A 12,940-nucleotide genomic window follows, 5' to 3' on the forward strand; every position below is an offset into this window, starting at 1 on the left:
ACCTTACCTGAGGCCCGACTCATTTTTAAACGGGGCTTATTTTTTGTCCAAGCCCATTTTTCGGGCCTATATTTTTGCCCAAGCCCTCCCACATTTCGGACAGGCCTTCAGGCTGGGCCGGGTGGCCCGACCCATGAACAGGTCTAGTCAAGTCGGGTTAAGCTCAAGTTTGGCTTCTATAATTCGGGGTGAACTTTAACCGAGTTTGTATAAAAATTTGAATAAAATATTTAGCTTGATTATCTTTTATAGGATAATATTTTTTTTTATCCTTTGGCCTTGGCAATTAAGTTTACTTCGATCATTGAACTTAGCAACAATATCCATTTTAGTCCCTGCACATAAAATTTTATTTATTTATTGTCGGTCTAATGATTAAACCGATCAAACTGGTTGAATAGAGAAGTGATGATCTAGCTTGTTCAACCACTGGTCATATTATTATAACACTAAATATAACATTATGAAATTATACCATCTCATCACCTAAAAATTTATATATATATATATTAATTTTCAAGTAATGGTATAAGACAATCTTATAATTTCACATCATTAAACTTTTATATTTTCCAAATTTAAAGACAAATAAACCTAATTCTCAAATTTAAATGCCAAATTCAGGGTAAAAAATTATATTATCCATTTTTTATTTAATATAAACAAATTTGTTTACACCAACAGTTGCAATCAAAAAACGATACTGAAAAAAAAAACATGATCACATGAATGTACGAATATCTCAAAATCTTTTTGACACAACATAAAATAATATAAATACGATTATGATATAACAAAATACATAAAAATAGCTATGAATACAAGATATGAAGGTCGAATTGTTTAAGACATTGCTTCGTCTTTCAACTGTCATTTTTCCGGTATGCTGTTAATTTGAATCTCCGGCTGATGGCGAAGTACAGTCACTGGTGTTGCCAACCTCGGTTTTACAAAGGGGACAACATGCATTGATTCTTAACCATTTATCTACACACTTTACATGGAAGACATGGATGCATGGCAGCTCCCTCAGTTCGTCATCGTCTGCATATGCTGCCAAGCAAATACAACAAACCTGCAACACCTCCAGTCCGTAAGTTCGATTATTATCTACATTACTCAGACTTGGATCTATGTGTCGGATACAAGTATAGAGCTAACATGAGCATGTTCAGGTTTTTCGTATATTTGAAAGGTCCTTGAAGGGTCACATTCCCATATCAGATGGGTATGCGTCAGACAAGAGTGCCAACACGGATACTTCAATAAAAATGAAGGGTCGAAGTAACATGGAATGCTTTAAATTTGTTTGGTTTCATCTAGTTCGATCCTAGCAAGTACACAGAATTAAGTTCGAGTGGGTTGCATTTTACATCTAAAGACCGATAAACTGATAGCAATAGCATTGAATTGAATTGAACTTACCGCATCTTCTCCCGATATCACGCGTTCTTTTGCAGTACCGGAAGCCAGAACTCCACATGAAACGTCCGGATCATCAACATTTCCAATTTTCTTAGATTTGAACCTGTAGGTCGGCAGTGCGCTTATAGATTCCATGGTGGCTCCTCTAGTTGGCGAAAAGTGCTCCCGAAAACCGAGGACAGAAATTATGCAGGGCAAGCAGCAACAAATTGCTGCACATAGTATGAATGGCATGGCATATCCAATAAAGCTAAAAGTAAGGAACACTACACATAACCTGCAATGAAACCGATGAACAGTTCTTAAACCGCAACAGAACTGCAACTCTCAGTCAAAAGGAGTAATCGATATCATAAGTCCTCATCGTACCTGTACATTTTAGGAGCATCAGAAGGAGATGAATGACCACCAAATATCCACATATTGCCTATGATAAACCACACTGCGAAGAAACAATCTAGCACCATCTTGAAACGGTCTACTAATACATCAAACCTGCAAATCCAATGCCGATTCTTCACTCAATGACACCATTGATATGATAACATACGGAATCGAAAGAAATTTGTTAGATATTATAATAATTGCTTATATTATATAAGCATACATGTATCAACCAAAGAGTGTACTGCATTTTTTTTCCCATATTCTAGCTGTTTAGCCTATGTTACTCGGACTCTGATGTGAGTATTGGATACGGTATCCATACCCATGTCCCTATATATGTTTGTGATGTACAAATTATTTTCCTTTCCATTCTATCCAACTTTATCATATAAAAGTAATGACTGACAAACAAATGCAAATTGCAAACACACCTGGTACTTAAGGTTCCGGAAATATGACCGTCCCTTGTTGATTCAGTGATGTGATCATTATCCTCATCCAAAGCTTGAATAATTGCAATAGCAGTAAATGGTGTAGACTCACTAGGATTGCCGTAAGAAGAACCTTGACTTGAGTGCAACGAATCTTGCTCAATACCACCGTTGCGGTTACGGTAGCGCCAATAAAGAATAGGAAGTTTTGCAACACAACCAGATGCATAACCAACGATCCATGTGAACAAGGGAGCTTCTGGCTTTTCGTTTCTCGACAACGATAGAACCACCACAGATGCTGTAATCTGACTGACAATAAACAGTAACTCGAACAAAATCCATAATGCAGAGTTTAAAGGGCTCCTGCGATGCCTCATGAATGAAGAATTCTGAGAGTTCAACCCGTTTGAGGAAGAAGTCTGATATCCGGAAGCTTGTGTGCTGCTTGAAGATCTATATTCATTCCGTGCTAAGTTCACTCTAGAGGATAATTCATCCAGAGCCGAGCTCGAAGAAGCATCGTCAAGCTCGTCATGCCATGTTACGTTAATGATGTGCTCTTGATCGCTATGGCTTTCCACACGTTCCATTAGCAACGGGTATTGGTCAGTTTGCTTGCTGTTATCTTCCGGAGAGGAACTGTCCATTTAAATCCGGCAACCAAATTACATAGTGTGGAAGCATAGGTTGCTTATCGACTTTCCAGATATCTACTTTCCACCCAAAGTTCACAACTGGTACCACTCAACTTAACACTCAACAACACAACATCGACAGAACCAACAACTTTATTCCATCCATATACAAAAGCTGCCATGAATCGAACATAGAATCAATTTTATACTAATCATGCTAACAAAAACCATGTCTTAAAATTTCAGAGAGCATATGTGTGTGTATGTCGTTATAACACAATAACAACAATGCAAAACTGGAAACTAAAATCGAGCAGCTCAAGTTCACCAAAGTGATGCATAAACAGCATAGTCAGCCGACAATGCGACTACAACATATTGAGGATTGCATTCGCTACAAATACATTAATAAATCAGTTCAAATCACTCAGCGATCATAACAGCCAACATACGATGATCAGCAATCAAACCCTAACAACCTAAAATATCTGATAATTTCACACAAAATTCATACAATACTAAATATGAACTAATCATAAATAAAATCCAAGCAAAAAAATGGAATTTTTCAAAAGATAAAAAAATTCTATACATTAAATTTGCAAAAATGCAACCTAAACTACTAAAAAACACAGTATAGTGGTGACATTAAGCATCAACAAGGCTTTAAATATCTGGTATTTCTACAGAAAATACATATAAAACTAAATTAAAACTACTCATAAATAAAAACCCAAGCAAAAAAAAATTAGACCTTTTTCAACAGAACATGATTGAAGTAAACTAAATATTAAATTTCCAGTTATAATTTTGATAACCCATAACTCTATAAGCATAAATTTTCACAATAACTTGAGTTCAACTGAAAATTAAACAAAGTTCAATCTTCTATATATTTAATCTATGTCTTTTACGCAAATTGGAATCGACCCATTAATTAGCTAGAAGGAAACTGAAAACCCGTTATCAAGTTTGCAGAATCAAGTTAAAATAACATGAAAATGAGAAAGGGGAATAGATATTTACATTGGAATTCAAGGTTAGAATATTACCAAATATTTTCAATCAAAACATCTTAGAGTATAGGAAAGTAAATTAAAGGAAAAAAATACGTGTGAATAATTACACTGAAATAGCTTTCAAAGCACAAAACTTTTACTGTTCTTTCATTTTCTCGAGAAAATACAGCGACAGCATTTCTGCTCCATTGCTAACTCCAAAACAAGAGAGAGAGAATAAGCAAGCGTGGTCCTGGTTGGTAAGAAAGTGATAAAATTCGTGGACCGTTTGATTGAGAGAATTGAGATCAAAGTCGTTGATCTTTTCGCGACCTACTGGTTTTGATCTATTTATTATTATTATTATTATTTTGGGGGCATGAAGATCTATTTAAGATGAACTGTGAAATTTTCAACACGCTGCTGATTCCGTAGAAAATATTTTTCTTTCACTTGAATGAATCATGAATGGAGTGAATGGACATTATTTTTTATTTAAATTATTAGAATATATAATTGAGGTTAAAATACTCTGTACTTTTTATAAATTTAAAATTTAGTCCTTGTATTTTTATTTTTAAAAATTTAATTTTTCTATTTTTAAATTTTAAGTACAATTATTAACACTGTTAAATTTGTGGTGTGATATTTTAAAATAAAAAATTCATTAATAGTAATGTAGTTAAAAAATGATATTGTAATAAACTTGAATTTAAAAGAATAATTTAACAATATTAATAGTTAAACTTAAATTTTAAATTTTAAATAGTAGATTCTTGAAAATAAAAATATAGGAAGTAAATTTAAAATTTATAAAATATTCAGGGAGTTAGGACATATTTTAACCAAAAATTGAATTCCCATATGTTAAACATGATGTGTGATGTGCGGCTAAGATTGCCTACGACCCAAGTGCTAAGCACAATGGCACGTACGGTGGAGATGAGCTTATGGCCATGACTAGCAGGAAACGAGCCGACAACCAATGAAATAGGGGCCATCGGATTAGGGTAGCCAATAGACCGGTTTGATTAAGTGGGATTTAAGATAAGATATTGGGTTGAATTTTTTTTCTAAATTACTTGGTAATTGCTCTCAGATTTGAACTAAATAATTATTTTTATTTTGAAACTTGAACTCTTTTTTATTTAAATTAATCTCTGAACTTGACAATTGTTCTTATATTAAAATTTGAACTTTAGAATTTTCAAAGAAATATCAAACATGAACTTTGACCAAAAAAATTCAAGTTCCAATGAAAACAATTGTCAAATTTAAAAGTTAACTTTGACAAAAAAATCAAACCCTAGAAACAATTACTAAATTCAAAGACTAAATAGGACCCAAGAAAAAAGTTGAAACCTGAATATATGAGTAATTACTAAAAATGAAAAAATTTTATTTAACTCTAAAATATTCCTATTTTTTATGCTTATTTAAATTTTGCCCAAATTAAAATATGAATAATATTTTTTTATACAATTTTTTCAAGGGTAAATTACACCCATGGTCACTTTTGTTTACTTCAGGTTACGTTTTAGTCACTTATGTTTGAAATGTTACGTTTTAGTCACTTATGTTATCGTGTTGTAACATTTTAGTCATTGAGCCATTAATTATCGTTAACGGTATAACGGTAAGCTAATGTGGCGCATTAAATCATCATTTCAAACAAAAAAATTAGGTTAAATTATACAATTGGTCCCCATATTTTTTTCATTTTGAGCAATTTAATTTTTTCTTTTATGTTCTTTTAACTTTCTTTCTTTTTTTTCATTATTTTCCATTCTCTTCTGCTTCTCCCTCTATTTTCCTACCTTCTCCATTTCTTTCAACATATCAGGAAGTCGAATTGGCAGTGAAGAAAAAAGCATGGTATGGGTTTATGGGTTTTTGTTATAGGCAATGATGGTTTTCAACTTCCTACTTATTTCTTCACTGCCAATTCGGCTTCTTGATATGTTAAAAGAAATGGAGAATGTAAGAAAATAGAGGGAGAAACATAAGATAATGGAAAATAAAAAAAAATAAATAACATAAAAAAAAATTAAATTGCTCAAAATGAAAAAATATGGGGATCGAATGTATAATTTACCCTAAAATTTTTGTTCGAAATGATGATTTAACATGTCACGTCAACTTACCGTTACACTGTTAGCGACAATTAATAGCTCAGTGACTAAAATGTTACAACATGATAATATAAGTGACAAAAACGTAACATTTTAAACATAAGTGACTAAAATGTAACCTAAGGTAAACAAAAGTGACCATGGGTGTAGTTTACCATTTTTCAATAAAAATAAAATATTGTCCAAAAATTTAATTAGTTCGGTGTGATTCACCCATTGTTTTCCCTAACTCCAAACAAAATAGATCAATATAGGGTATCTTTTAGGAAAAATTTTCAAAATATATAAACTTTAATTTATATGGTATAAATATATTTATAAAACTTTAATTTTTATCCAATTGTACACATTTAAATAAATAAGTACATCGATTTATTTTTATATTTCATAAATATAATTATTTGTGTATACAATATGTAAAGTTAAAATGATATTATATTGACAATGATGTTATCGATTTCTGAAAATTGAATCAAATTAAAATTTCATGTATAAAATTGCACAAAATCAAAGTCAATGTATAATATTGCACATTTTATCAAAAATCATGTATAATTTTAAGATTCATCCCTAATGTATAATTGTGTTTGGTCTATTAATTGAGCCACGTTTTCATAGTTGATGTAAAATACTTTCGGTTGGATATTGCTTTGAATATTATATATATTAAATAACGGAAAGTCATTATGTGGATAAAAAACATAATTATATAATAAATATATTTATAAAAAAATGATATGATTTATAAATGAAGTTTTGATTGAACGGTAAGAAAATACAAATGTTGAACACTATAGAGATTTGTGAGGTATGTTTGATAAACCATTAAAAGTATTCAATTTTTTTATTGTGTTTGGTAAATATATTAACCTTTTAAATAATATAAAATTTAATAAAAAAAGTGTTTGACTGAAAGAAGAGTATAATTATTTTGAAATTCTTATATAGTATAATTTGTAATTACACATTTACATAGTTTATATTTTTTTTAAATATTATTTACTACAAAAAAATTATTAGTGTTATGAAAAAATTAAGCAAATAACAAAAAATTAAATTAAATCATCATGTATATTATGTTAATCTAAAAAATTAGTTGATAACACGACTACTAATAAAAATAGCAAGAAATATAAACTTCATAGGCAAATTTATCTAATTGTTGTAGTGTATATTTGTTGGGGTATTCCATTTTTAATATTTAACATATGCTCGTTATCATTATTTGTTGGTTCTTGGCCGAGTTCATCATCATTTGAATTTGCATCATTAAGATTATCATAACTTCTTTCTTCCTTGTACTCTACAAAATATCAATGATCTTATGTTCCACCTATGATTGAAGTTGTGAAACATGCAACATACTAGTACAATCTAACATTGTTTTTTTATACTATATTAAGGTGATGTTGTTAATATGAGAAATATTTTTTAGAACAACAAATGTATTCTCAACCACATTTTGAAGCTTCAAATGTTTCAAATTAAAGACTAAAGAGTTAAGAAGATGTCTATGGAGCTTGAGTCTGTTCTCTCAAATGGTGCAATAAACTTTTCTATTTGCACAATTAGCATTGACCTTATAGTATTTGAATTCACATGTCAATTGCTCTGTAGTTTTAATCATAAAAACTTATATAAACTTAATTTGGACAAAGATTTATACTAGGTTATATATGTTTTTGTAATACGTAAATTAAGTAAAAAATAATATAAATTTTATAGTATATAACCTTTATAAATAAGATTTTATAAATTGTCCAAAATTTTCATAATACTTCTTATAAATAATATAATTTTTTACAATAACTTTAGAAAATTTTTTATAAATAAATTAATATATAAAAAAACTATAACATTTTGTATGAATAAGTATATTATTTTTATAATATATAGCATGTACACATCAATAAGTTATGTCCATACTTGGTCATAACTTTTTATAAATAAATATATTATAACACTATTATAACATGTAAATTATTTTTATAAAAAACTTCTTGACCGTAACTTTTAAAATAATTTAAGATTTATAATAAGCTATAATATAATTTTTTATAACTTTATAAAATACGTAGATTATTTTTATAATATAATTTTTTAAGATTTATAACATAAGAAATTTTTTTGTCATAATTATCTTAAACACTCATATAAATTCATACTTATAATATAATTCTTATAACTTATATAAAAATATTTATTTAAAATTGAATTTGAGTGTAATTACCTACGCAACTACTTAAACTCTTATCTTCCCCAAAGAAATGGAAAGTGTAATTGGAGTGCTCCGATTACACCCAATTTGGTGGGACTCACCAATTACTATGGTTACCTAAATATGTGACCTTTCAATTACAAGTAATTACACTTAAATCCAATTACTAAGTGATTTTTCAAACACTGTTAAAATATTAAGTTGATTTATAAAATCTTATGAAATAAATTATTTCTCATTTTAATAAAATAAAATAATGAAATTATTATTTTTAACATTTATCCAAATCAATTCAAAATAAAATAATCAATGCCATATTAAGTTATAAAATAATGAATTTTCAAAAATCAAAATTTACTAATATCGAAATAATTATATGCGGTTGTTAATTTTACTAATATATCAATCAATTTTATAATACAAATTAAATACTAAAAATTCAATTTTTAATTTTCACTACTTACTTTTTTAATTTATCAGACACATAACTCGGTTCAAATTTTATTAAGTATTTTTATATTTCGATTTTTCCACATAAAATATATGAAATGACAAAAAAACACCTTTAAAATAATATGGTTTTCTATAAAGTAGGAGTATTTTCATCATTATCAACTGAGTTAGTATTCAATTGACTCGTGACACCAAACTCTATAAAGAGTTCAATATTAGTAGATATAATATAACTTACTCTATAAAGTAAAGATATTTTTATCATTACTCAATTGAGTTGATATCTGTTTCACTTGTGACATCAAATTTAGTAAAAAGTTTAATATTAGTAGAGAGATATATAAAATTATAAATATATATGGTTAGTTTAAATTAATTTATTTTATTATAATTTCTTACATATGTTGTTGTTATTATTAGTTTTAAATTATATATTCTATTACTTATTTATATTATTTTTAAATACACATCGTCCTTTCATAGACGAACGAAGTTTAAATTTAAAAACGACATTATCAGATAGGACAATCACAAATCCCAAATATATTTTACATTATAATACGAATATAGAAAATATCAAATTAAGTTTTTTTTTCTAGAAAAGGGGAATTTTTATTATGCGAGATGAGTGAAACATCACGAGCTTCCTTATCCACTGACCTTAGCAGCATTAATTGCATCCGCTCCTTTTCTGGATAACTAACTGTAAGTCACTGCCGACATAATGACTTCAAAATTGTCATTCACATTCACTTCAAATATCAAATTTCCTTGATTTGACGTTTCCTTTATATTTATTTATTTTATTTACGTCTTGGTCCTTGTTTTTTTCTTCTTCTTTTTTTCCTTCTAGTTTTATTGTTTCATGGAAAATGTTTTGTTTTATGAGAAACAAGTTAATCAAGGAAAAAGATGCTATTTTCCCTATAAATTAATTTATTATTTTAAAAATCATAAGCCACAATTTAAAAAAAAATACATTTATGAATAATTTTATTTTTTTTATAAAAATTATTTTTGAATGAAGGTTAACATTATTACATTATAATGAATTTTTAATTTTAATTGTTAAAAATATTATAATGTTTAGGATTATTTAACATGGACGAGGACATCGACAGTGTAATTTTTTTATTTCATAAATATCTTTAAAAATTGACATATTTCTCTTTTTTTAATATTTATTTTTTAAATATTTTATTACATATTTATATGACACTTGTCAATCTCTTAATTCTATTTATGAAGTCTAAAAACTTCACTAATAATCTAGCAGTGTACCAAATAATTTCTCATTTAACATACATATTAATTATTTATATTTAATAACGTAATAAACTATTTTAGAATTGCTTAAATCCGCTTGGTTTTGCTTTAAAACTGCTTCGTGCATGTTGTATCTCTTAATGGTCTCTGTTTGTTGTACTGTACTATTGCTGCCTTAAAACCTACTCCAGTCAAAACTTCATTTTTCGCCAATTCTCCAGAAAACAGAGTGCGTTTAATATTGTTTCTAAAAAATATTTTTATCTCAACAATATTTTTAAGACAAAAATATTTTTAAATAAGTTATTTTTAAAAGAAAAATTTTTTGTTCTAAGCCAAAAATTAACCTAATTTTTAAAGAAACTGAAAATTTTAATTTTTCCCTAAAATTTTTATTTCCCAAAAATACTTTTGAGAATCATGGCTAGACTAGTAAATATATAAATATACACTTATTTTTATATCATATGTACTTATATCTATAAATATACACTTTGAAAAATTATTGTAAAATCTCATTCATCAATAAAATTCATACGTTCTCTTTTGTTCTCTCAAATTTTTTTATTTTTTAATATTTATTTCATAAAAAAAATTAAAATTAATATATATATATCATAGATTGAATGGTAAAAATATTTATAAATGAATCTTCCTTAGGTTCCCATTCAATCTTTAAACTTATTTTATTCAAATATTTCGTATAAAAAAAGTAAAAAAAGTTAACAAAATTTATAACTGAATTCGATTTTTATTTAATTTTTTTTCAAAGTAAACTATTTTTAAAGGAATCAATAAATGTGGTCAAATTTGAAAAAAAATATCGACTTCTGGGATATTTAGAGAAATAGATCGATTTTGGAGAGAGAAATAAAAAATGCGCTCTTCAATAAGCGTTTTCTGCTAAAAACATGTCTTACACATCGCACTTTCTAACTTTTTAACATATCAACCTCTTTGGTTAGATGGTTAAATGTTAGTAATTTTATCTTTTAATTCCTGGTTTAATTCCATTCATATTCATATTTCTATTTTTATTTCATGTTGTTCAAGCTTTACTTTTATTTTTAATTACTAATTTTAATCTATTAACTCCTTTGGTTAGATGAGTGATTTTAAATAAATTTGTATTTTTTTATTTTATGTTGTTTCAAAGCTTTTTTATTTTAATTAATAAATATATTGTTTAAGTTTTTTTTATTTTCAACTCATATTTTTAATTAATAAATCTTTTATTTATAAAATCAAAAAATTATTACAAAATCGATCTATTTTCCTAAATATTTCAGAAATTGACCTAAAACCCTAAATATATTTTTAAAACCAACATTTTTATTAAATCCGGCTAATAAATGTTTAGATCTGTAATGAAGACTTTTTTTTATCACGGCGTGATATAATTCGAATTTAAATTAATTTTAAATTATTTAAATTTAATCATAAAAATAACAGTTTTAAATATTTTATTATTTTTTAAGAACTCAGGCTTGGAATTACTTTATTTTCTTTAAAGCGAGGTAAAACCCAAAAATTAAATGAATGTTTTAATGAAAGAGGTTTGAAGTTGAGCCTCTAACTACCATAAGTACTAACTACCTCCTTAATTAATACCATTTTCTTTTTTCTTTTTTTTTGGGTGAATATTATATATATATATACATTTGTGAATTAATACCATTTCTTAAACAGATGAATATATAGTTTTATCTGAATATCATTTTCGACTCGTAAAGTTAATCTTAAATCGTAACAATTGTAGTTAACCCAAAAGAAATACATTTATATTAATAAGTAGATATTTTTAATTAATTTAAAAATTGTAAATTTATAAAAATTAATTTAATAAAAAAATTACATATTATTTAAAAATATACACAATTCAATTTTAGGCTTCGTAAAAAAAAATTACATGGGAAAAAGGTCTCTAACTAAAAGCTAACATTAAAGTTCCCTCCCTCTCCATTTTCCCCTATAAATTTCTACAGGCAACTGTTTTCCATCCATATTTCGCCACATTTGTATGAAATAAATCATACAGAGAAAAAGAAAAAAAATGGAAGCACCATCTCCACAACAGATTTCATATTATGAAGAAGTTAAAAAACGCCACGACGACAAAGGCTTCCTCTATGCCTGGTTTGCGTTTTATTTTTATTTTTTAAAATTTTAATCTTGTTTATACTAAAAATATCGTTATGTACTCGAATTATTCATTTTGAAAGTAAAAATCGTCTCTTGAAAGAGGTTGATTCTTTCGGGAGAAATCTTTAAAGTGTAATATGCTAGGAAATGAATTAATCCCCCAACAATCGAAGGTATTGTATTTTGGTGGGTGGTTTTGTTTCCCGTTCTTTGCTAAGAGCTAGTGTGCCTGAGAAGTTACTCGAAGGGTTTAGTTCACAAAGCCAGGAGCACTTCGTTTGATAAACTTACAATACTCAAACCACCAAACCGAGGGTTATAAATAATCGAGTCCTCATTTGTTCGAGTGAATTCCATAATTATTCTCCTCAACTCTATGACCCAAGCTTTCAGAGCAACTATTCACGACACATTGACTCTCGACAAACCAGAAGAGACAAAACCTCCTAAAAAAAATAATATCTTTAATTATAGGGGAATCAGTGGGATGTCTAATCCTTCGAAGTTTTCTTCCAAAAAGTTAATCTCCCTCGAGACTTATATTTTGAGACAGATACCTTACAAGGAGTATGCTTGAGATGGTTTTTTTTTTTTATGTTTATAAAATAATGGAGTTTGAAATGGGTGAATCTGGTGCAGTTTGTTTGCACTTTTTTGCTGCTGCTGCTGTTACGAGACATGCGAATGCTGTTGTTGCTGTGGTTAGAATTATATATCATCCAATCCAAGTCCAAGAAGCTCGCAGTTTGTTCTCGAGAGGCAATCCTTCAAATAAATTCTCCTTCCTTCACACTAATAGCTTCAATCTGTTTGTTGTGTATTTCAACTCTCAATTTCTTTTCTGGATCTT

General features: G+C 27.8%; 1 protein-coding gene across 7 annotated transcripts; it reads right to left on the reverse strand.

Moving 5' to 3' along the window:
- Positions 1–626: 626 nt before the first annotated feature.
- LOC107891688 (E3 ubiquitin-protein ligase At1g63170) lies at positions 627–4,362 on the reverse strand. 7 transcript variants are annotated; one of them, XM_016816547.2, is made up of 5 exons: positions 4,008–4,362; positions 2,244–3,056; positions 1,795–1,920; positions 1,426–1,702; positions 627–1,075 (listed from the first exon to the last, which is right to left on the reverse strand). In XM_016816547.2, the coding sequence occupies exons 2-5, from the start codon at positions 2,891–2,893 to the stop codon at positions 890–892; spliced, it is 1,239 nt and encodes a 412-aa protein (XP_016672036.2). In that variant the 5' UTR covers positions 2,894–3,056; positions 4,008–4,362; the 3' UTR covers positions 627–889. The 7 variants fall into 7 exon arrangements, with proteins under 7 accessions (XP_016672036.2, XP_016672037.2, XP_040956417.1 ...); XM_016816548.2 differs by having other exon boundaries at positions 2,244–2,885; positions 4,008–4,226; XM_041100483.1 differs by having other exon boundaries at positions 2,244–2,885; positions 3,934–4,226.
- Positions 4,363–12,940: the final 8,578 nt, after the last annotated feature.

Source organism: Gossypium hirsutum, chromosome D09, assembly GCF_007990345.1.
Source record: "Gossypium hirsutum isolate 1008001.06 chromosome D09, Gossypium_hirsutum_v2.1, whole genome shotgun sequence".
Classification (NCBI taxonomy): Eukaryota; Viridiplantae; Streptophyta; class Magnoliopsida; order Malvales; family Malvaceae; genus Gossypium; species Gossypium hirsutum.

Bases quoted from the DNA above. Each gene is read 5' to 3' on its own strand.
- LOC107891688 (XM_016816547.2), bottom strand. From the start codon at position 2,893: ATGGACAGTTCCTCTCCGGAAGATAACAGCAAGCAAACTGACCAATAC. The intron at 1,703-1,794 runs GTACGATGAGGA...GTTTCATTGCAG, and splicing joins GATGCTCCTAAAATGTACAG to GTTATGTGTAGTGTTCCTTA. The intron at 1,076-1,425 runs GTAAGTTCAATT...GAGGTGTTGCAG, and splicing joins TGATATCGGGAGAAGATGCG to GTTTGTTGTATTTGCTTGGC.